The sequence below is a fragment of the Netta rufina genome (genome assembly GCF_964035555.1).
Source record: "Netta rufina genome assembly, chromosome: 1".
NCBI classification, from domain to species: Eukaryota; Metazoa; Chordata; class Aves; order Anseriformes; family Anatidae; genus Netta; species Netta rufina.
In genome coordinates this window covers 113,078,509-113,103,342 of record NC_140123.1, presented here as the reverse complement: position 1 = coordinate 113,103,342, position 24,834 = coordinate 113,078,509, and the positions used below count along the sequence as shown (strand labels likewise).

The following is a 24,834-nucleotide window of genomic DNA, read 5'->3' as shown; positions in this document are numbered from 1 at the left end:
TTCTGTGAGAAAGAAAACTTAACAAAATCTTTGTTAGTATATTTGCCAATTAAATCTACTTCAAATTAAATTCTGCTGTAAGTAAATCCCAAACATCGTGGGCCAGCTAAACTCCAGAACTAAATAGTATCTTTAGAATAGCTACTGCTTGTTATTTAATGTTCATGCTGCAGACCAAATGACTTCAGTTATGGGTGAAAATTGACAGAACAAATTGTGAAGAAGAAATAAAAGGCATGAGCTTGATGTATGATTCTTGTCAGAATAATTTCCAATTGTAGCTTCTAGAACTGTTTTTTGTTCTTTTTTTTTTCCTCTTTCTTGCTTATTTTTTGCTTTTGTAGGTCAAGAAACAAGGGTGTGAACTAGGTTTGGTACAAGCAAAGTACTTCATAAGGAATAGATGTAGAGGATACCCTTAGAGTACACAACTACAGAACGCAATTGAGCGTAAATGTTTCTGAGCCAAAAGCAGTGATGGCTCATGAGAGTCTGAACTGAGAGAAGATGGATTAGGTTGTCCGTGTAAAGTATGTGTAGATGGAGTAAGGTGAATTAAGTATATAGAAAGGAAGAGAACTGGGGAAAATAAGTTTAAAAAGGAGAACTGGTAAAGTATGCTAGAGGAGGAAGACAGGATGAACAGGACTGAACAAAGAGTCCATGTCCATGAACAACCATGTCCAAATGTCCATGGATGATTGATTTAGATGTCACAGAAGGGACAGTAATGTTGCAACTGCTTATTCCAAAAGTGGGCTTGGTGTTCCTCTTTTCCCAATCTGAGGCACCTTCTGACCTACAACCCAGCAACGCTTCTTGAGAAACATTTGTGACAACAATTAAATGTCAGATCTACTTAGCTTCCCATGGAAAGGGTAGGTGGCAAGAAATGTATGCTTGTACCTGTATCTTCTACCACTCAGAGCCTTTGATATCCAGGAGATGTGTCAAGGTAAGTAAGCCGATAGATGTAAATGTTTTTGTTTTTTTAAGTGCTTACTTTCAAAAGTTAAGTATGCGATTATGTGATACAGGTGTTCAGGAACTTAATGATGCAGCTTAGATACTTTCTTGGATTATAAATGTTTAAGAAAGGGTCTTCTATCTGAAATAAGTAAATTTACCTTTCAGTTCTGTTTGCACTGTTACTTTTTTTCCTCGATTTTCCATCTTGAGATTCAAACTAGTCATTGTATTATAAGCTGTTTGTTATAATTATTTTTTTTGTCATTGAATTTTTCATTTTGACACTATCAAAACAATTTGGATAAATAAGCTCTGAAAGACAAAACTTTTAAAATGAAAAAATGTTGATATTCACTGTCACTAAAGATTTATCTCAATTAATATGCATTAAAAAAAAAAGTTATAGACTTAATGGGAATTTTATATCCTGTTCTCTCAGCAGTAGTTCTTTTCCAGAAATGCTCTGCATGGAGTCCTCTGAACACTCAGGCCTTAGAAACGCTTGACAAATTTATTCATAATCTCTTAACTTGTCCTTTTTCCTGGTGACTGACCAATAGCAACAGATTTATTTATTTTTTTATTTTTATTATGTGAACCCAAATGGAGAAATACAATGACTATCAAGTAAACTTGTTTTCACTGGATTATACAGAAACACTGCACATTCACACAACTCTGCTATATTCTTTCCTCCCAGGAGCTTTAATGAGTGAGAATGAGTGATGTGAATGGGAGTGCATTTTAGTTTGTGACAGCAGGCACGTTGGCCAAGTGATCTGGAAAATATGTTCATCCATGACCATGTGCAGTGTCATTAAGGATTGTTTTGCCTTCTGTTGTTTTCAGTGACAAAAATAGGGTCAGATGCCTAAGGATAAGAAGCCTTCTTTGATGTATCCAGGCTGTAAAGGTTTAAGAGGTTTAGAGAGATGTTTCTGTTGTGACAAGTAGGGAATATGGTATAGATGCTTCCTGTGAATTCACTAGAAAAAATACAGTTCACACTGAAATTGTGTTAGTATAAAAACTACGTCTTTGAGCAATATAGCACATTTCTTGCTTTGTAACCTTCTTGCCTCTGGAGTAAGTAATTGTATCTTCTAGCTACTGTTTGAATTTTTCAGCTGGTTATGTTACCCACAGTGTGAAGGGCTACAGTATAACTATGAACCCAAAAGCAGTACCAAGACGAAATTTACCAGGTGGTCTCTTCCCTTAGCTGACAAAACAGGACCTACTAGACAGGAAGAGTCAGGCAAAATTACTAAAGACGTGGCAGTGTACAGTGAACACTGGTCAGCTGAGGCAGCACACTGATTCTGGAAGAGTTCTGCCTTCCATTTTGTAGTTAATTACGTTTATTCTCCACTATGTTTTAAAATTAAAACCAGTCACTTATACCTCTTACTCTGAAAACACTATCACCTAATTTTTTTGTCAGTTCCTGTTCCAGGTAATTGTGTTTGCCTGAGTTAATATGGAGATTTGTCTTTTTTCTACCAATAAGAACTACCTTCTCACCAGGCACACGTGTTTTTAGATGCAAGTGCGTTAGGTGAAGTATCTAGCAGCAGTGCTTACCATTGACGCAAGCCCTCAGGTCAGCTGGAGAATCTGGAGTAACTGCAGTAACCCTGAAAACCCCTGCTCGATGGGAGGCAAGGCAGCCTGCAAACGTAAACCCACACACATGATACAAACACTCACTTAGTCTGAAATTATAACAGCTTTGCATGGAATCTTCAAAGAGTCTGTTCTCACAGCTTGAATTAGAAAACTTGTCTGGGCATATTAAGGACAGCTGATCACAGACCAACCTTCTGAGTGCCTCTGCTGGGATCTAAGTACAGTAAACTGCCAAAGAGCTACTATGCATTATCATCAGCATGGAAATCATTCAAATGGTATGGGCAGAACAACAAAACTAGTATTATCCAAATAAGAAGGCCAGTGAATGACATACTAGAGTTGTTCAGGTTTCTTGTACTTACTTAAATATTTGGGATAAAAATACTCCTGTACAAAGAAAAGAAAAACAACGAGTAAGAAAAAAACGAAGGTAGATAGAATTAACAGCAAAATACACTGAATATGTTCTAAAATAATTTGTATTGTAACTATAAAAGAAGCAAGGAAGAAAATCACTTTGACTCTTACAATATATACCAAGTTTTCTGTATCACTATTGTTTAGGTTAAGACAGCAGATTATTTCCTAATATAGGACTCAGTGGTGAGAAGATTAAGATTCTGCACTGAATTGGACGCTTTCAAAGTGTCAATGAAAATGAATTGGATGTCAAAATGACTTTGAGAACTGTCTCAGAATGAAAGGATCTTGCCCAATATTATTACTGGATAGAGAGCAGTCTCCTTTATTTCCATTTTTAAACCCCCAAACAAACAAATGGAGTAGGTTGAATGTTTCACAAGCAATTCAGTCCAAATGAAGTGAAAAGTGTTACTAAAATAGATTTTTTTTTTAAAAGACTGACTACTGAAATTACTTAATTTTTGTTATTAAATATTAATAAACAGTATATCCAAATATATGCTACGTTACCATGGACAGAAGATAGACCTGTTGCATAGTTTGCAAAACAATAATTAATTTTAATAACATATATTTTGTATGTAATCACCCTTTTACAGTACAAAGCTACATAAAATATATTTAATGCTAAATAACATACAGTGGGAATGATCTGAGGAACAGTGTCTTCCCCACTAGGAAAAAAGCTCCCAGCAATATGTTCAATCCCTTCATTAAAAGGGCTGCACTGCTATGCCTTCTCTGCATAAAATTTTAATTGAAGCCAACAGGGTTTCCCCACATGGAATGCTTGCAGACAACTGTGGTCTAAAACTGGTGATCCGTAGCTGAATTTAGAATAATATCTACTCAACTATTCTCTTTGCTCATACGATCTTCGTAATTAATTGTGCAGGTTCTATACACAAAAGACTTTCAAGCCAGTTTTTGGTCTGCAAGTTCTTTTCTTGTTGCTGTTAGCTTTACAGTGTGAATTCTATGTAATTCTAGCTTTCCCACTGCAAAGTACTACTATCTACCTCATAGATATTCATGACATACTTACAGTTTCAGGATTATTTTCAAAGATTTCCCTTGCTTCTTCTTTATTGCATAATTCTTCAACACACTCTCTTTCTAAATTTCCCTTCTTACTTTCTTCCATAAAAGAATTTGCTCGACGTTTCCTCACCAGGAACTCGGAGGCATACCGCTGGGACAAAACTTGGTAGAAAAAAAGGAGCTCTGTTATTTATTTATTTTTTATCTAATGAAAAAATGCTGCAAACAGGAAACAAATATGGGGCTCTAATACAAAAAAAAAAAAAAAAAAAAAAAAAAAAAAAAAACAAAAAAACCTCACTAATGAAGTGGCAGTTTCCTATGATACTGGAAAACATGAGCAAGAGCATGCCAGGACTCTGGTTTTGTTGTGTATGCTAGCTGTTTCTGACCAAAAAAAAAAAAAAAAAAAGCCAAGTCACCATAAAAAAGTTCATACAGTGCTATGCCTGAAGCACAGTTTAAATGTCATATGCAGGACAATACATTTTTAGCTACAGATACTGTGAAGCGAGGTGTGTGACTGATCAATGGAAAAAAGTGCTGTTAAGCCTTTTAGTTACCTCTTTCAGTGATCTAGAAATAAATTTTCTTATCCTGTTTAACTTGTGTGAGGCCAAAATTCCGCCCTATAAAATCAGGCTACCTGTTATATGTAATTAACATAAAGCCATTTTATTTTTCAGAACCGTAAAGAACATGACAAGTTAAAAGGTGAGAATGATACATGTACTTTGAGAACCTGCAAATACATTCATGTTTTACACAGGTAAAACAGAATCTTATTTAATTTCTGTATTTCAGATCTATTGTGTTGTCATTCCTAATTTTCATATATCTTGTTATTGCTATCTTATTGACTCTTACACAGCTGGTGAAGAAATGAGTTGGGAAATTGTATGAAATAGAAAGATGTCTGTTAGCTTCAATGTTCTTTGCAGAGCACACAGTATTACAGGAACAGCAACTAAATTAGACTGCCTCATTGCTTTTACTTTTGGACTTGCGGTGCGATTAAGAGAAAAATAGATGAATGTAATTGGAAGAAATCCAGCTCATAGGGTTAAAGAGCATGGCTGACATATGTTAACTAGAGAGCTTGGCACTTCTGCAGGTGCCCTCCTTTTATCAGCTTTCACACAATGTAACCTCTCAGACCAGGGTAACTGCCTGAGGGTCACAGCACCTGCGGTGCACACCAGACATGGTGTGCTTGCATATTCATCACCAGTCTGTGGAGATCGATTGAAGCAGACATAGCCAATTGAGAATTGTTTATGTTCATGGAATGCCTCAGACCCAGAGCACCGTGCCAGCACACAGCTGTCAGGAAACAGCCTCCCCATGCACTAACAGGAAAGAAGAACTTAAAATGTTTATTAGAAGGAGCAGCTAATGACATCCAGAACTGGAAGGCAGAATAGCTTTCAGGTGACAGGTATAGCTCAAAACCATACCACCCTACACCCTTTACTAAAGTTCTCTATCAAGTGATGACAAGAACTCTTGAGCATTTCAATACTGGATGTTGACCTGAAGAAACCTTTCTGTTACAGCATCCTAAAGATATTTGACACAGGGTAAGATTTTAGGTTCAAACTGATTTGCTTGGTGTATTTGACAAGACTAATCTTTATGGTAAGGCAATAGGTAAGACTTTCTGAAGATAAGGCAGACCTACAGCATATCTCTGGAGCACACCCTTATCTCAGAAAGCCACCAGCAAGATGCTCAGAAATGCGAGAAGAGGTCAGTTTGTGTCCTGCCCCACTCCTGATTATTTCAGCAGGCATCAGTCTGGAATTGGAGGATCCCTTCCTTCTGACAGCCATCGTTCATCTACGTGGGAGTATTACCAGAGAGTGGAAAGAACTGTTGGGTGAAGACTGAGCCACAAGAAAACTACTCAGGGAAAGGAAAGGTTCACCATACTTTCTAAGCCCCTACTCCAAGAGGTAAACTCCTGATGCAGAAGAAAAGGTTCAAGCTTGCTGTCCTCATCTGCTGCTTCCCGCTTTCACAAATTTTAAGGTATGGCATAAGTACATCTTACAGGCTACTAACATGTTTCAAGAGCCAGAGTTGGATTTTCGTGTTGTTGCTCATCCTTTACATGGCAGTTAGGAGGGGCAGTGACTTGAAAACTGCTGCAGCCACGGATTTCCTGAAACTATTCTCTCAATCCACGAGACCACCACTAACATTGCCTGTTGCGAGACTGGCAAAAAGCATGGCAAGATCCCAGGACAAGAAGGGCCCTACTGAGAACTCCTTTAAGCCCAAAGCTGCATGAGAAAGCACAGCCCAAAAAACAATTTGGTAATTTGTTTTTTCAGCAACCATTGCTAGTAGCATCATTTTAATTAATTGGGGTAAGTGTCAGTAGTTTTTCTTACATATGAGCAGGCTAACAAGAAGGATGAAGTTAGTCCATCTGTTCTAAGTAATAGGAATGATTTAAAAGAAAAAAAAGAAAATTTTGTGTAACAACAATAAGGCCTGGACTGCAGTACAAAGCTCTACTGAAGGGTCCTAAAATGCACAAGATTCAGGCAGATGTGATTATGCTGGCAGAAAATAGCTTTCACTACTTTATGCTATTGTGAAAGACAGAATAAGCGTGCAAGCAGAAAAACTCTCCTGCTGACTGTGTTTACATTAGAGGTTATGACCACTGCAAGCATGCTGATACAGCTTTGGAGCAGAGGCTTGCTGCTGAAGATGAGTCCTAATTCACAGCTGACTTGAAGCAAGCTTATTTTGACCTTTTAGTGACATCATTTTCATTTTAGCACGCCTTTTCAATAAATAATGTGCAAGAAAATTCCAAGTATGATGTGCTTGGGGATGTTACACCAGCTATAACGCTATCTGTTTTGTATACAGTAGGGTAACAGAAACAGGTCTGTTACTCTACAACACAGATGTTTTGCCTCCTCTTAAGCTGATTTCTTATGACTTTTGAGTGTAATAAAGATATGTAACTCACTGCAACTACCATATTTTTATTGTAAATGTTTCGATTCACATGCATAGATTTAGTCTAGTTAAAGTCTGGTCTTTCCTTACACAGATAATGATAGAACTTTTATTAGGAAAAAAAGAAACAAACAAAAAACATCCTCACGGCTATTGTTGCCAGGCTGATTACAGGAAACTCCAGTGAACTTCTGCCCCTGTCGAACCAATGGTTAACCCTTAATGATCTTGGTGTATTTCATTTAAATATCACTGAAGCTTCATGGAAAACCTGACTCTAGTTTCAGCTGGTGTGGTATAGGCACAGTGCAGTAATTAGTTATCAAGCACCTTTAAAAGGAATACTCCTGACAAAGAAAAAAAATGGGGCAGAGGATGAGACTGAGTGGTTCCTCACAGCTGTAGTTGTAGTGTGCACAGACCCATAAACCTGCCTTAAGTGGGCTGCTTAAGCGCAGCTTAGTGCTGATATTCAAAACCCAAAGGCATCACAGCCTACTAGTGTCCTCTCACAGGAACTCTGAAGACTGAGCGAACTGAATAAAAATTAAATGGGTTGTCATTCTAGGTAGTGGGGTCACCTGATTTGTACAGCTGGTGTACTGCAATAGACTGTAATTCCAGCAACCAGCATCTTCTGCAATGTTCATCAGTGACATAAGGCTTAGGTAACCAACAAAACAAAGCCAACTGTCTGCTAATGCTTGCCTGTTCTACATCTTATCCGAAGCCTGTCTTTCATGGGATGTTGGCCCAAACACTACGGCCACGAGGGCCCTGGCACTACGTTGTATATCTGACAACACAGAGGTAAACACAGTAACGAAGGATTTTCTAGCTGCAGACAGCCACAAAGAAAGTACTCATTTTTCCAAATCAAGATATTCCTTCAAGGGGAGCAAAAGATACCTATTTGTATGTGTGCAGATGTATGTATCCAGGCATGTGCGTGTCTTTAGACCTCCAAACACTATGCAAAACATCTCCCTGGAGGAGCAGCAACGATTAGTTTCTAAACTAGTCAACTGTTTATCCTGCTTTCTAAACATTTATAATAATTAACCAAGATGGCTTTTCCTGTCAGATTCTTGCAGACTAATGCTCTGATCCTGCCATAGGATGTACAGTGGACATGGATTTCACACCGAAGTCTGGATGTTGACCAATCTGTCCAGAGGGATCAGGTACCATTCCCCTGGATAATGACTGCAGGCTACAGGGATCATAAGCAGACGGTGTGGATTAGGAGAACAATACGATAATGCATAAGTTTAGGCCAACTGGATGAAGTTCTCAAGGTTTATATTTGAGTCCTTGATATCACAGACGTCTGTTTTTTTAAAGATTCTTAAGGTAAAAGAAAACCAATAAATAGCACCTGTAGGGCTATAAGGAACCCCTTATTTTCTTCTTCCTAACATATTAAAAGACTTTTCGTAAACTTAAACACAATTAAGCTGGCCAACAGGAACATTTACTAAGCCTTTAACTAATTCTATGCTGTTCACTGTTGCAGGTTATTAATGAGAAAAATAGTTTTGTTTAAAATTGATCGGCCATTTAGATGAACAAGAACAGTGTAAGTAGCATTTTTTGATGCAATACACCCTCAAGACTTGCCCCTCTTTGTCTTTATCCGATAAAGATTTGTCCCAGATTGATTTCTGTCTGTTTATGATAGCAAACTGTAGACAGGCATCTTTCCTTTATGCTTATTGTATGGCACAAGCTGCAGTATTAAGATCTGTTTTTTTTTTTTTTGTTGTTGTTTGTTCGTTTGCTTGTTTGTTTTTCCCCATCACAGAGATCCCTGGCATTGTTCACAGCTGGAGCCAGGAAGCGGGAGGAAACGAACCCCAGATATTTCACAAGGCTCTGATGACTTTCTTTAATTTCGCACTGTTCAGAGAAAAGCAAGCTGGCAAGGTACGCAGCGGGGAAGGTGAAGGCAACAGAAAGCGTTATGAAACCAGGAGAAAGGGACGTGACGGGAAAGGTTTATTTTTAGGACCCATGGGAAGCTCCCTCATAAAACGACCTTTTATCTTTCCGTGCTGCTCCCTTCGCAGCCCGCATCCCCAGCGCTCAAACAGAAGCCTGGACAGCAAACAGGGGTTGTTCCCCCTGCCTGATTAATGATTAGTGAGGCGCTGCGGGTCCGGCCGCCCGAGGCTGCGTGCTCAGCCCGAAGCCTTCGGTCATTAGGCTTGGAGGAGACCTCCCGGACCCTCAGCTCCGTCCACCCCCTGCCACCGCTGCCACCCCCTGCCCATGTCCCCAGCCTCTCCGTGAACGCCCCCAGGGACGGTGCCGCCGCCACCTCGCTGCGCACCCCAACGCCTCCCAGCTCCCACCCTGCGGCCGTTCCCGGCTCCTGTCACCGGTTACCGGTGAGGAGACCCCCGGCTCCCGCCCCACTCACAGGTCGCGGCCTCCGCCAGGGCGGCGAGCAGCGCCAGGCGGGCGAGCAGCGGCGGGCAGCGGCCGCCCCGCGGCCTCATGGCTGCAGCGGGGAGCGGGGGGCGCCGGCTGCTCCTGAGCGGGGCCGCCCGCTCAGGGAGGGAGGGGCCGGGGGCGGGCCGCGCCGAAGCCCGGACCGGCCGTCGATTGGCTGACGCTCCGCGGGCGGGGCCGCTATTGGCCGCCTTGCCCCTCCTCCCAGCTCCGCGCTTGCCGCCTTTTTGTCCCTCTCCCCGCGCCGTGAGCGGTAACCAAGGGTTACCGGGGCCTGCGTACGCGGCCCCGCAGCCCCCGAGGGGGGCGGCCCGGCCCGGCGTGACGGCGGGCACGTGACCGTGGGGCAGCCAGCGCCCGGGACGCGGGTACGGGGCGGGGGGGGGGGGGGGCTAAGGGGGGCTGCGGCGGTTAGGGCCGTTGGGTCGCCTAACGGGGGGCTGCGAAGAGCCGTTAACCCACAGCGTGGGGCTAGAGCGGGACTTACTCTAGAGCGCTAGCAGTTAATGCAGTTGTCTCAGGGTTTTCTTCGTCTCTGTAGCGCTTTTTAATGTTTTCTTCCTCAAAACTGGGGTTCTCGGCGTTCTTTGTCCCGGTGGTTGCGCTCGGTTGGTACCTGGGTGTTGTTCCCGTGTAGCTACAGCTTTACGTGCGCCTGGGGCGGTGGGCTTGGGGGTGGTGCTTCACCGCAGCGAGCCGAAAGAGATCACGGTGGCAGCTTTTATACCTGAAACGTTACGTGTGCGTTATCAGGGAACGCGCTCAAACATAGTATTTACATTTATTTGCAGAGATTAATGGTTATTTGGCGTTTCAAACAACAAACGTACAGTCTCCGTAAAATAGCATAACACGATGTTATGTATTTGCCTATTTCCTGCATGGTGTTGAGCGCCCTTGTCTCGTCCATGTGCCATGTTTTGGGGATTGTTTTTTTCTTTGCCATCCTTCTCCCCTCTTGGGGTCTTGTATTTGAACAAGACTTCTTCTGTGACATAGTCTTTGGCTGCTCTTCTCGCTCTAACAGTTTCTGTTCATGAATCTCGCCTGAATGTTACGGGCCCCGTCTGTGCTTTAGAGCCATTTAGTTACAGGCTGTCCAGCTTTGCAGGTTGTGATCACAAGATGGGTTTGTTCACTGGATGCTCAGACATTGAAAATACTGCGTTTTTGTGAGTTACTTATAGAGCCGTTATGTCTTGCTTTTCAGCAAAAATAGCAAAAATTGGTGTAGCGATGCAATCAGGGTTAGAGTTAGTGCTTGCTTGGGGGTCTTGGTAGTGTAATCCATTTCTTGTGACTTTTTGGATTCTTCAGAGCACGGTTTTAATGCTTGGAATCATTGTAATCATCGTGGTCTTCTCCTCAGGAGCTTTTCCATTCTTCATGCCCTACAATTCCTTGCGGAGAAGCCATTCTCAGGTGCTGTTACACAACGCAGCATAAATTTTTAAAGAATATCTCTTGTCTCAGCTTTAGAAGAAATCTGAGCTGTTTCTGATATTGAATGATGGTGTATCTGCACGAAGGCATCCCTGAATACAGCAGCGTCTTAAGATCAGGAGTCCTTTGTTACTGCCTGTATAAATTATTTAAGCCATCATTGCTCAATAGGGATGAAATAAGTTTGTTAGGGATAGCTCTTCAATTTTTTCCGTACTTTTTAAATCTAGATTTGGAAGACAATGACTTCAGAAAGGTGTCTTTAATTATTCAGTTTCCTGCTTTATTCGAACTTGGCTTGGTTTCAGGTTAGTTATTTTAAATGATAAGAAAGAAATATATTTGTTTAAGAAATGAGTTTTGAGAAGCAATCTTCCCAAAACTTTCTGTGGCAATTCAAAGTGTTACTGCCTTGTGTTAATCTGCTCACGAAGGTAAGTTAGCAGCAGGGAATATCTGTCTACATCTTGGCTACTCAAATATAAAACCAGTTGCTTTTCAGCTGAAGCTGCTGATCAGATTCTGATCTACAGTGGGATGAGCCAATGGGTTGAGGTGACCACACACCTTCCTTCTGCAAGGTTTGTGATAAGCTCTGGAGGAGGGTTTGGCATGTTCTCAACCACTGTCCCTTGACAAGCACACAGATATGATTCCCCTGTCCTGTGCATGCGTTCGCTCCCTTGGCTGTCGGTGAGAAGAGTCGATGAGCTGGGCCCCATCTGTGAAGGACCAGGGAAATGGCGTGTTGGGCACTGAGACCACTCTCTTGGTTCCCTGCAAAAGGCTCGTGCTGCGTTAGTTTGAGTGGTTCTTGGACCATACAACTCAAATCACGGGTTATTTTCCCCCTGCTTTCGTTCTCCTTTAGGTACAGAGTGGATTTCCTCATCCTTCTACTTTATCCATCAAGTGCACCTAGGTACTTGAGCAAAGACAATCCCACAAGTGGGTTTGCCTCTTGCCAAGGGAGAAGCAACCCGCGCTGTACTGTAACATACACTGAAGTAAGGAGGCTCTGTGACCAGTACACGAGCCTGCTAATAACTGTAATGCTCTCGGATTAAAACTGTCCTTATTTTGAGCACAGTGTTGGGTACCAGGGACTGTGGTGCATTGATCCCAGCCAACAGCAAAACACCTACCCTGTACCCTGCAGCATACGCACTCCCCTCTTAACTTGGGATGGGGAAAAAGTGAGAAGACGTAGATGGAGATAATTACAATTTAATAGAGAAAGTAAAAGCTGCCCACATAAGCTGGGCGGGGGGGGGGAAGCAATTCATTCACTGCTTCCCATCAGCAGCCATTCTGTGTAAAACAGGGTCTCAGCATCCTTCTGGCTGCTTGGGAAAACACGCACAGTGACAATGAACAACCCCCTGTCCTCCTCCTTGTTCTCATCTTTCTGCCGAGTATGACATCGCAGTGTACAGGATGTCCTTCAGTCAGTTTGGGTCTGCTGTCCTGGCTTTGTTCCTTCCCAGCTTCTGGTGCACCTGAGCCAACTCACTGAGAAGGCAGAGCGAGAAAGAGAGAGCCTTGATGCCAAGCAATCACCAAAGCACTGGTGTGGTACCAGCAGTTTTTTAGCCAAAAATACAAAATGTAGCACCATACAGGCTGTGAAGGAAATAAACTTCATCCCAGCACTCTGTCAGGGATGTACTGGCTTTGAAATCGTGCACTGAAATTGACCACAGCTCAGGGAAGGCCTTTACTTCTGCTGTTAGTTGCAGTAATACTGTTGTAGCTAAAGTGTTTTATAGCTTCTGACTCTATGCATTTCACTGCATGATTTGTGTAAGCTTTACTGTTTCGTGCTTGTGTGTGCCTGTAAAGGAATGAACATGCACATAGTCAAGGAATCATTTCCCATAGTTTAAGCAGCATCAGAAACAGGAACGTTCCCTGCTTCTTTCTTTCTTTCTTTCTCATGCTTGAAGAGTAGAAAATGGGATTGTAGAATGACAGATGCTTCATTCTTCTATTTAATTTAGTGAAAATTATTAGTCTTTAAGTAGCCTGTTCCTCAAAGTACTCCAGAGAGCCCAGTTTCCTTGATGTGTAAAAGAAACTGACAGTGAATGAATGTACTTAGCGGGTATGACATTCTTTGTTTGCTTTTAATGTCTTATCCTGTTATGTTCTTAAGCCTCACCTGTGCTTCAAATTGGTCCTTATTTTCTGTCAGTCAGCAGAGCCTTGAGATGCAATAACTAGGCAAGCACTGGGATTTATTTCGTAGCTTGCTGTTGCACTGCCCTAATTTGCAGGTTTCCTGACGTGCGCTGGTCTCGCACTCCTTTGTTTTGTGAGTACTGTCATGTTGCTGCCCAGATGCATAAAACGGGGGCGAGTGAAGTGTGAAAAGATGGAAGGAGTGAAAGACCCAACAAGACTGTCATGGGGCTGGCTGAAGATGGAGACACTCTGAAGAGACAGGCTGCTGCCTGGGAAACAGCTTGTCTGCATCATGCTTTGGGTCTTACTGTTTTTGTTTTTCTTGCTAGTGGTGACAAGACAGGACCTGGGCTGCTGCTGTCTCTACAGTCTCCCTGAATTGTTCTGGTCTGTCCACATCGTTCCTGTAGCTTCTGAGGCTCTGGATGGCTAGTGAAGAGGGATGTTCAATCTAATGGCCAATTGTTGCAACTGGTTAAAACGGTGGCAGGAGCCTGTCAGGTAAACATGTGAAAGTGTTCATTTTCTACTTCTGTGCTGACTTTCTTCCCAAACTGTATCTTATGTCATCTCACCAATGTTTCACTTTATCTCATTCCTAGTATATATATTTTTTTAAATTCAAAGATAAAATCTGTTGTTCTTTTTTTCTCCAAGGGAGAACCAATACATGTTCTGAACTCAAAAATGAGGTGTTAATCATTTGTAGTTCTCGTACTTCGTTTCTGAGTGAAAGAAAGTATCAAGTTCAAAATGCTGTCCTCCTACTATTTTCTCTAGTTCGGTATCTGGGGTGATGCTAGATTGTTTATGTAAAATTCAATTCGTTTTGTCTTTTTCATTTAGCTTCTGTACTTTGAGATCATGAAGTGTGGCGTGTTATGCTGTACCCCAGTGTAATTCTATTTTATTGTTATTATTTAATTACCCTAATGCTGCATTTTGTGGGCAACTCGATGATCCATTTTCACCTCCAGAATTTTACAGTCTTCATTTGTTTCTGTTACTTCGAACATCCTGCATCCCTCTGATTAGCAGAGATGAGCAGACCTGTGTAAGCTATACTTCACATGTGATACTGTTATAGTTTTAAGACTGGAAATAACAATGTTTTTACTGTTCCTTCACTTAAAGGAGCATAAAGTTGAGTAAATTTCTTTGACTTGTCTGAGTATTTCTGAATTGGAGGAATAATCAAGTTATATACATAGGCAAAAACACAGGAAAATATATCTAAAATCCTATTCTGGTACAGATTCTAGCCACTATACACCAATTTGAATTTATAAATAGCACTGTTTCATATGTTTGCAGCTTTCATTGCTCCTTGAAACAAAAGCATGATGAGTACCAGTGCCACTTAATTTATGGTGTCTTATGTTGTCTACCCAGGTTTTTTTCTGTATAGTGTTTTTCAGCTGCACTGGTTGAGACGGAAATAAATGACTGGTGTAAGCAAAACGACAGATTTGACTGAAATAGGGAGAGTAAAATACAGGAGAATGGAAATGAAATTAAAGAAACTGCTAAAGAGACCATGACTGTACCAAAAAATATAAAATTTACAGTACTGTGAAATTAAGCTTCAGCAGGCAAATGCAAGTTAAGAGCAAAGTTATTATCTCCTGTGAAACATTTAGTGTGATGATAGACTTCTTGTTTTATAGCTTGTTCTGCTGTTCTGTCTAATCATATGGTCTGACATATTGAGCACCAGATACACAAATGGAATAATGCCTGCCACTTGATGTTTTGATACCAATTCTTTCTACTACTTAGTCGTAAATTTGTTATGCGTGTATTTTTTTTTTAAAAAAAGCTTAAAATAACTGATGTCTAGTAAGAAAAAAAAGACTTGAAATATCTTTCTTTTTTTTTGTTCCTTATGGAGGAAGGTGACACTAATAATGGTGGGTCTTGATAATGCTGGTAAAACGGCTACAGTCCGAGGAATTCAGGGAGGTAAGCAATTAATTTGTTTATCATTTAACTGAAGCACTGAAAGAGTATAATTACTCACTTTACATCATTTTTGTCTAAAATATTACTTTATCTCTTAATTTCTCTCTTCTTCCTGTACTTTTGAAAGAAAATTTTGGAGATTGTGCTTTTATTAGAGTCTTCTACTGAAATTGAGCACGTCACAGGCTTCCCTGTGTGGAGAACTGCAGATAAGGGGGAAAAATAAGGGGTGTTACATGGAAACGTAAAGATCCTGATTTTTAATGTCTGGCAGGTCATACTAGGGTGACTTAAAAAATATGTTCCCACAGACCTGTGCTTTATGCTCAGGAAAAGCAGCAGAGCAAGCTCTGCTTGTTGGCCAGTGCAGGTAAGATCATGTTGAACTAATGCAGAGTAAATCAGTGCTAATTTAACACACCAGCAGCAGTTGACAAGCAGCATTGTTACTGCTCCACTGCATGTCTTTCAAAGGTAGTAATATGGCATAGTGGCAAGGTGGATAATACGCAGACGACTACCTCTTAAGACGTTGCACCATGCAGCCTAGAGCCATTGGTCTGCTTGGACAGTTAGTCCACAGAGTTGTTTTCAATTATTTTGGAAATACCAGATCAAAGCATTCATAGTACCTCAGTGCTTATGTGGCTTGAGTTGCCCACTGTATCGTTACTGTGCAAAATATAAATTTGCAGCACAATCTGTTCTGGATAACGGCTCTTGTTTTGATTTCATGAGCATCATAGCATATTTGTCGACAGGAAGAACTTTTACATTATTTCATGAAATGGGTGAAGGAACACTGTAACTACAAGTAAGCTGTCTGTCTCTGTTGGTTGCTTGATATAAGCGAAAGTAAGTGTAGGAAAAAATCTCAGAAGTCTGTAGGCAACATTCTAATTCACAATTAGCTTGAATCAATGCATTGAAGCAGAATATTCTGGTTAATGAAGTGTTTCACATCTCGGCGTACACAAGGGAAATCAGAGGACCAAATTCTTTATGTGGTCACGATCACAGAATGAATGAGGTTGTAAGGGACCTCTGGAGATCACCTAGTCCAACTCCTGCTCAATCAGGGTCACTTCGTGAATGTTGCACAGTGTCACATCCAGACGGGTTTTCAGTCTCCAGAGAAGGAGACTGCAACTTTTTCCAGTGCTCCGTCACCCTCAGAGTAAAGAGTTTTTTCTTCATATTCAGGTGGAACTTCCCGTGTTTCACTTTCTGCCCGTTGCCATTCATCCTATAGCTGGGCACCACCAAAAAGAGTCTGGCCCTGTCATCTTTAAGCCCTGAAGATATTTATATACATTGATAAGATCCCCCTCTCAGCCTTCTCTTCTCTAGGCTAAACAGACTTAGCTCCCTCAGACTTTCCTCGTAAGAGAGAAGCTCCAATCCCTGAATTCTCTTCGTAGCCCTCTGCTGGACTCTCTCCAGGAGCTCCAGGCTTGTACTGGGGAGCCCAGAGATGGACCCAGTACTCCGGATGTGGCCACACCAGGGCTGAGTGGATGGGGAGGATCACCTCCCTTCACCTCGACCTGCTGGCAAAATTCCTCCTATCACACCATATGATCCCACTGGCCTTCTTGACCACAAAGGCATGTTGCTGACTTACGGTTAACATGTTGCCCACCAGGACTCCCAGGTGCCTCTTTGCAGAGCTGCTTTCCAGCAGGTCAGCCCCCAGCTTGTACTGGTGCCTAGGGTTATTTGTTGAACTTCTTGAGGTTCCCCTCTGCCAAGTCGCTGGGTCCCTCTGAATGGCAGCACAGCCTTCTGGTCTGTCAGGCACTCCTCCCAGTGTTGTATCATCAGCAAACTTGCTGAGGGTGCACTTTGTCCCTTCTTCCTGGTCATTGATGAGTAAGTTGAACAGGACCAGAGCCAGTAATGACCCCTGGGGACACTGCTAGCTACAGGCCTTCAACTAGACCCTGTGCCACTGATCACAGCCCTCTGAGCTCTGCCATCCAGCCAGTTCTCCATTCACCTTGTTGACCACTCACCTAACCCAAGCTTTGTGTTCTTACCTGTGAGGGTATCATGGGAGATGGTATCAAAAGACTTGCTGAAGTCAAGGTAGACAACATCTACTGGCTGGGTAGAGGAGGGGAGAGCAGTCATGCCTTTGTAGAAGGCTATCAGATTGGTTAAGCATGATTTCCACTTGGTGAATCCCTGCTGACTCCTCCTCATCACTTTCTTCTCTACTTCTCCGCTTAGAGATGACATCTAGAATGAGCAGTTCCATCACCTTTCCAGGGATGGAGGTGAGTCTGACTGCCTTGTAGTTTCCGGGGTCCTCCTTTTTGTTCTTTCTGAAGACTGGAGTGACATTGGCTTTCTTCCAGTCCTCGCATACCTCCCCTGTTCTCCATGACCTTTTGAAAATGATGGAGAGTGGCTTAGCAATAACGTCCACTAAGTGCCCCAGCGCTCGTGAGTGTATCCTGTCTGGGCCTATGGATTTGCATGTATCAAGTTTGCTCAAGTGATCTAATCCTATCCTCCTTAGCCAAGGGAAAGTCTTCCTTTGTGTTGTGTGTGCAGAAGCAGCTTTCTGGTGACTGCACTGTAAATGTGCGCATATCAGTAAGCTTTATATAAAATCAATATCATATGCATGTATAACTAGAATAACGTTCCAAAAAAGGAAATTGAATGTGTACATGTAATACATTAGCAATGGCTCTGGTGATACATTTTGTATCATTATTTATCTCTAGAATAGCACTAGCAATTTTCTAGGGACTTATGTAGGTAAGAGACCACTTGATTTTGGAGGGTCCTTCGCATTGTCCAATAACACTTGCAAGTAGGATATAATTTGAGATAAAACTTGTGCTAATGAGAACAAATATTCTCTAAGTTATTTTGCCTTTTGAGATTGGCTTTCCAAATAACTTTCATCATGTTTACATAGGAGGCTACCAAGTAGTGTTTTGACAGACTCAGAGGCTCCATGTCGGCTTTCTGTTTATGCTTGTTATGCAAGCTCACTGACTTGCTAAAGTGCGAAAAAAGTTAGGAACATAAATGAGAGGTTATTCCTGAATCTTTATTCTGAAAACATGAGTGCTTCATTATTTTGTCTTCCATTCTGTTTGAAGATCAACTTTAATACCTTTATCAGGGAAAAGTGACTGTTACTTCTGAAAGCAAGTTTGTTGGAAAAAAAGAGAGATGGATACTTGTAAAGAGGAACTCTTGGAAAGGATACTTCTGACTTCTGTGCCTGTTTCCCAAGGCTTCAATACTATTTGCCTTAGAAAGCAATTTTTTTTTTTCCTTAACAGAGCTTGCAGAAATTAGAACCTTCACTTAGTTTTCAGGGTTGATTTAGAATATATATATACCTATGTTCTCTTTTTTGCCTGTACAAGTCATGCAGCGTACGAGAGGAGGTGACAGTTGCAATTGGTGGGTTTTAGCAGAAGCCTGTTCCAAATGTATTTCTGTTCTTAGGACTCTTAAACCTGTGCAAATTAACATAGCCTCCGAAGTTGTATTTGCCAAAATGGGTCTGCAGCTTATACAGCAGATGCTGTTTTTTTTTTTTTTTTTTTTTTAACATGAAGACTTACTGGAGACCCTGCAGGACTTAACAGGACTAAATGACTAAATGTTTCAGTGGTATCACCTTCATTTTAGTACCATCAATAACTTTAACTCTTAATAAGCTCTCATGCTCTTATCGTTCTCTTGTACAGGCAAATATAGCCGACTGTCCAAACTACTTCTCAAAACAAAGTTTGAGGTTTGAAGTTGGAATTTGTCACAAACAGGTGTCTCCCTTTTGTAGCTGGAGTCTTGGCTTATGCTGCTGTGTCAGGGGGGCTGTTCTGGATCCCCATCTTGGGTGTGACAAGGATTTCTCTTCCTCTCAGAAAAGGGATCTGGGAGCAGCAGACTGTTAGGAATTTAGCTTCTGTGCTGCTCTTCAGATTGGTCTGTGCTTTTGACCATGACTTTGCTGCTTCCTCTCAACAAGCTGAATTTTACATCTGTTTTTCCCACCTTCTGTTAGCAAGCTACATAAAACAGTTGCAGAAATCCAATTAACTCACCCCTGCAGAGTCAGCTTAGTAGTGTGAGGCAAGTGCAGGCTTTCTTTGCCATTAAGGAAGACAGCAAGTAGAAGTGCTACATATAAAGCTACAGCTTTTTTAGTGTATCGCATGGAAAACTCAAAAACAGAAAATAAATGACAAAGAAAGCCAAACTTCCCTTGAATAAAGGTTCTCATTTCAGGAGAACCTGGCTTGGTGCTTTTTAAAGGCTGATCAGACAGCTGCTTTATCTCGGCCCTTGATTTGAGCTTTTGAAGCCATTTTGGCAACCATCAGGGATAAAGAAGAAATCTGGTAGAACACAAGGCTTCCCAGTTAATGTATTATGAACTGTTTTGTTTTGCTTCTCAAGTTTGGATTAATACCATACAAATGCTATATAACTGTTTAGATGGGAGCACCTAGGGTAAGGTTGTGTGTAAAAGTAAAAACTATAATTCATTTTAACTGTGGTGTTAAATATTAAAAATTGCCCTTTTCTTTTTTTTTCTTCTGGTGCTAAATCAACGTAAAATAATTGGTTGAGAGTAATGTGTTAATTTGAAATTATCTTGGGAAAAGGAAAATATTAATGTAAAATATGTGGTTGGCAACGTAGTGTCACTTAACAGTGAGGGTTTGTTCCATGTGTTCAGAATACAGATTGTGCTACAGAAATCAAAATGTAAAATCCTCTTAAAATAGCTAAGGCAACTTTTTACTGAAGGCTTTCTTCTTTGATCTCTAACAGAGTCTCCAGAAGACGTAGCGCCAACAGTTGGGTTTTCCAAGATTGACCTGAAACAGGGACGCTTTGAAGTCACTATCTTTGATTTAGGAGGTGGAAAACGAATTAGGAACATCTGGAGAAATTACTATGCTGAGTCTTACGGTGTAATATTTGTCGTGGATTCCAGTGACATTGAAAGAATGGAAGAAACAAAGCAAGCCATGACAGAAGTTTTAAACAGCCCTAAGATATCAGGGAAACCCGTGTTAGTGTAAGTATTATATACAAACTTCCAAGTTATCATTAGAAAAATATTTACTATTTTGACCTTGGGTATACCTTCCAAAGAAGTATTTGTGTATAGTATCTACATAATGTATACTGATGGCACTGTCGTTTTAGCACTGACCAACACTAGTTAGTTTTATGGTCTTTCCGAAGTGTGTGTTTGTGCCATCTTAATGTTACAGTAGTTAACAAAGCCTTTTCTTTATTTTTTTCTTTCTTTCTTTTCCTCATTCTTGCCTTCCCTCTGGAGTTGTACATGCTGACATGCTAAATCGATTCACTGCATCTGACATTAAAGTTTTTTATGTAACCTTTTATTAAGTCTTTATATTTGTTTCCCGTCTCTTTCAGTAGCAGTGGAAAAAATCCATAAGATTTGTTTAAACTCTTTCTTTCAGATTTTAGTATTACTTAATACGATAGGGCAGGTTAAAGGCTGTGCAAGTCTGACATGGTGACTTCTTGTAAAAATGTTGTTACTGTTTAGGCCTAGATCAATTCCATAAATTGTAAATGATTGTTTATATTCTGCAATACCAGTAAACATAAAAATGTCTTGTTCACCTAACACACGGTGGTGCTGCTGATGCATGATCAGCAAAATCTTGTTAAAGGAAGCTTACCTCACTAGTAATTCACATTTGCTTGTGCTTCAGTGCATTTTTTTATTTTTTTTTTTTAATTTCAAAGGTCTGGAAATTCTTACATAGAACAGATAAAAACTAATCAATTTCTCTGCTTAAAAACTAAGTTTTGTAAAATACTGTAACGTTTCTGTTAAATTCAGCAATGGGAGGAAAAAGAGAACAAACGCCATTTTAAAGTTACAAAATAAGCTATGAAAGTTGAAAATGGTTTCTCAGGACAATATCTCTTGTGGGTGTAAGAACTCTATAATTCAGTTATTGTACGATATCTCCATAGTCTCATGAAGAATCTGTGCTTAAAGCTAAGAAGAGATGCCTTTTACTTTTAAGGCGTAGTGATTCTCTGGTGGTTTGAGAGCTAAGTTGGCTAATCTGTTTTGATGAAACAGAGTGTATAGTTCAGCAAGCTAATAGTGTATGTGTTGAAAAATAGATTAGCCTTTAAATTCCGTTTCTGTCTGAATGTTCATGGTATAGGGAAAGCAATAAAACCATTTTAATGCAGCTAGTTTAACTCAGATCTGTCCTTCTGAAAAATGAACCAGTGACAGTTGACAAGTGTGCAGAGTTTCAAAATAAATATAACTTCATTTTTTTTTCATATAAATCTTTGTCCTAATCCTGTAATAGAGCTGATGTGGGTGGGTGGCTGTATCTGCACAGAGCCCACATGCCTTCCTGGGACTTGATCCTGGTTTTTGATCCATGTCAGTAGCTAATCAGGAGGCAGAGTCTATTAACTGAGTCTAATAGTGACTAAACTAAGTTTGTTAGTGTTAGTGCCTTCAACCTGATTGACCCTCAAGCCTTTGAACAGAATTTGCTCTGGCAGTGTCCCAATTCTGTGAAGATAAATGGTAGTTCATTGTCTTATGATCCTTGTACACGCCTGCATCTTGAGTTGCAAATTCTTTTCTGTGTTGTCTGTGTTTTCTGTTCAGTGTCTGCTCATGGCATAGTGATGCTGCTCAGATAAGCAAATTTTGATGTTATGCAATGGATAAAATACGTGCTGAATCATGAAGTTTATTTATGTAAATATATCTCCTTTTTAACTTTAAAAAATTAAAAAAGAAATAACGTAACCTAATTTAGATAAAAGGATATATTTTTTTAACATTGTAAAAAGTATCTGTGACTGCAGAGTCTGGCTCATTAGAGTAAAAAGATCTGTGATAGTAACATGGAATAAAACTATTCTCCAGATATTTTTAAGCCACTGCTATGTGACAATAGATTTGTCCATTGCTCTACATATTCATTCATATTCATTTGCTTTTAAGATGTATTCATCTGCACTGTAGAATTATTTTTAAAAAGCAACAACTAAAAAGGGATCAAACATCAAATAACTTCAAATGGGAAAAGTTTAATGGTCACTAGGAAAGGCTTGGGAGTGTTCAACAAAGTCCTTCACTGAAGTAGACTAATTAAACTTTCTTTTCCCCTTTTTGAACAGTGCAGTAATCATGTGGTTTGTCTACACAGAGATGTAGTTGTTCGGTCCTTCCCCTTTCCTCCCACCCTTCTCTCCCCTGACCTTTTGTTCCTTGGGTGCTGGCGCTACAGTGAGCTGAGTGTGGCAGCTGACTGGCTTATTTCTTTTCTTTCAGTTTTTTTAAAAAATATTGTTATTTTTTTTAATGCTATCTTTTTCCAGTAAATAACTTCCTACTCCATCTTTGAATATGGGAATATTTTATCTTAATTTGTTTTATATCAGAACAAACAACCATCCTTTCTGACAAGTGTTGGGAATTTTATGGCAATTTATGGCACCATATGTAGTCTTAGATATCTGTTTCTCTTCATGCATGTGTGCTGTGAGTAGTGCTAGCAAGACACCACTATGAACCATTGTTGGGTAGAAGGGTCTTGTTGTTAGATGAGGAACAAGATCCATTATTAGAGTGTTTGGGTTGTGATCTTTGTTACAGAGTGAAGTAGAGTTGGAGTCTTTGGCCTACTCCACCTTTTGCTGTCTTTCTCCCATCCCAACCAACTTCATTATGGCATGCCCTAATCCCTAATAGTACACCTGTGTAGGTGGCAGCTCCGCTCTTTGCCAGAAGACAACACGCTACTGGCAGGAGAAGAGTGAGGGGGGAGACAGCTCTTGCTCCTCATCCTCCCTGTTACAGGGATGCACAGCAAGCCTGATGCATGGAGAAGTGGAGACCCAGGAAGAGAATACATTCAGTTGTGCAGTGTGGGCATAAAGCTGGTACTTGATGCTTTATATTACAGTACTGTGGAGATGTAAAAGTTCTGATATTGTTATCAGTGTGATACTTGCATCATATTGAATTGGGACAGTGGCATCTTACTATCTGTCAGTGCATCACAATGTAATGTTAAGACTTTTTTTCCTCAAATACTGATACTGAGGCTGTTACTGAGTGTTGGTACAAATTACTTGGCATTTTTACCGTACAGTGTTGCTACTTTAATTTGTTTGCTTATGTAGGGTTTTTAAAATATTTAGGTGCTTAAGTAGTTAATCAGTCTGGTAAGTATGGGGAAACAGTCGCAGAGAGTAAGACCTGGTTGTTCTTGAGCTCGTGGGTCAATTCTTCTGTCAGCATCCTCAAGATTTATAGAGGTATGCAAGATTTTTTTCTTTTAAAACTTTATCCTGCATTTTATCAGAAAGAAACACCTGCATTTAATATTATGAATACAAATACTGTTGAAGTAATTGAAATAAACACACAAGAGGCAATATCAAACTCCATGTGTTGATGTTTTTATATCAGAGAGATTGCTGGGCAGGTTTTTTTTAAGTAGAAAGCTGTTTTCTACCTTTTATTTAGGTGATGAGGGATTATAATCTTACATATTTCACATTTCTTACTGGAATTATAGCCTCTGTGCTTCAGTTTCTTTTTGTCAGTTACACCTAACTGTGTAAATAATGGAAAAAAAAAACCGCACACATTGCAAAGTTAATTTTAGTGATTACTTCAGCCTACATAATTTCAGCTCTTAATCATTCTGGATATTCAATATCAATTTCTCATGATGTCAGTGTAATAATAGCACCTGTGTGTTGTTTTTTTTTTAAAAACAAACCAAAAAAAAAACCTTTGCTCAAGACTTGATGTCTTTCCTCTCAGAAAGTCTTCATCATGTTACTTAGATTTGTTTTGCAGTTTTCTAACAATATACAGCAGAAAACTACTTTATTTACTTGAATATGGATAGGCTGTTTTCTTCCTGACTATTACTGAAGATTGAATTTTCTTTCAGGATTTAAAGTATGGCTTACCTTTATTTGAAGTAACTATTGTCTCTCTGCCTGGTTAGACATCTTTGTGTTGTGAAAAGGAAGGGCTAGCACAGAAACACACTTCTCTCACAGATATGCATGCTTGTATGGACACTTCTGCCATGGGGGATGCTGCATCGACAGGTGGTGTTTGTTGTATTTTGGTCTTCACTTCTGTCAGCCGTGCCTGAGATAATCCTTCAGAGAACTGCAGTAATGCCTTTTGTTTTAAGGGCTGTGTATGGAAAGAGGGCTGCTATGTGTCTTGTTTTGTAAAAGTAAGGACAGGAATAGGAGATGGGGTGGTGTTTCTGTGTATGCATACACATGAGTATGTGTCTGTATTCGTGTGTGTGTGTATATATACATATATTTGTGTGTGTGAAAGAGCATGTTGGTCATAGCAGATTTTTCCCTTTATTGATTATGGGCTTGTTTCTACTCTGTCTTTGGAATGAAAACATGGCTCCATAAATGCAACAGTTAAGGGAGATTATTTAATGGACTAGTATCAGTGCTGTCATTATCAGGTTTTATTTTTTTCTCTACTGTGTAAATAATCCTTTTTCACTTTAAAGTTCAGACCTCAGGTTGCACTTTAACAGTTAATCTCAGCAGTGATATTAAGCTGGGATGGAACAAATCCACCTGTTTCTAAATCTAGCAATGCTAGTTGGTAGTCCCTTTTGATAGATTAATTGCATCTGGTGGGGAAAAAATCAAAGGCATCTAGCTCAGTTAGGGTATTGCAGAATT

At 40.3% G+C, this 24,834-nt stretch overlaps 2 protein-coding genes across 5 annotated transcripts in view; one reads left to right on the top strand and one right to left on the bottom strand.

Annotated features, from left to right (window-relative positions):
- The window catches only part of PROS1 (protein S), a 35,168-nt gene extending 25,580 nt beyond the window's left edge, over positions 1-9,588 (bottom strand). For both annotated transcript variants that reach the window (XR_014619338.1, XM_084306156.1), the window contains exons 1-4: positions 9,467-9,588; positions 4,070-4,227; positions 2,964-2,988; positions 2,554-2,640 (exon numbers count right to left, since the gene is read on the bottom strand). Coding sequence is in view for 1 of the 2 variants with exons in the window: in XM_084306156.1 (XP_084162282.1) it covers positions 2,554-2,640; positions 2,964-2,988; positions 4,070-4,227; positions 9,467-9,545 (349 nt within the window). In the remaining variant the exon portion in view is untranslated. The remainder of the gene's footprint in view (positions 1-2,553; positions 2,641-2,963; positions 2,989-4,069; positions 4,228-9,466) is intronic.
- A 160-nt stretch (positions 9,589-9,748) lies between these two features.
- ARL13B (ARF like GTPase 13B) overlaps positions 9,749-24,834 on the top strand; it is a 49,347-nt gene continuing 34,261 nt past the window's right edge. For all 3 annotated transcript variants that reach the window (XR_014619140.1, XM_084301934.1, XM_084301933.1), the window contains exons 1-4: positions 9,749-9,866; positions 13,455-13,626; positions 15,017-15,087; positions 19,897-20,146. Coding sequence is in view for 2 of the 3 variants with exons in the window: in XM_084301934.1 (XP_084158060.1) it covers positions 13,568-13,626; positions 15,017-15,087; positions 19,897-20,146 (380 nt within the window). In the remaining variant the exon portion in view is untranslated. The remainder of the gene's footprint in view (positions 9,867-13,454; positions 13,627-15,016; positions 15,088-19,896; positions 20,147-24,834) is intronic.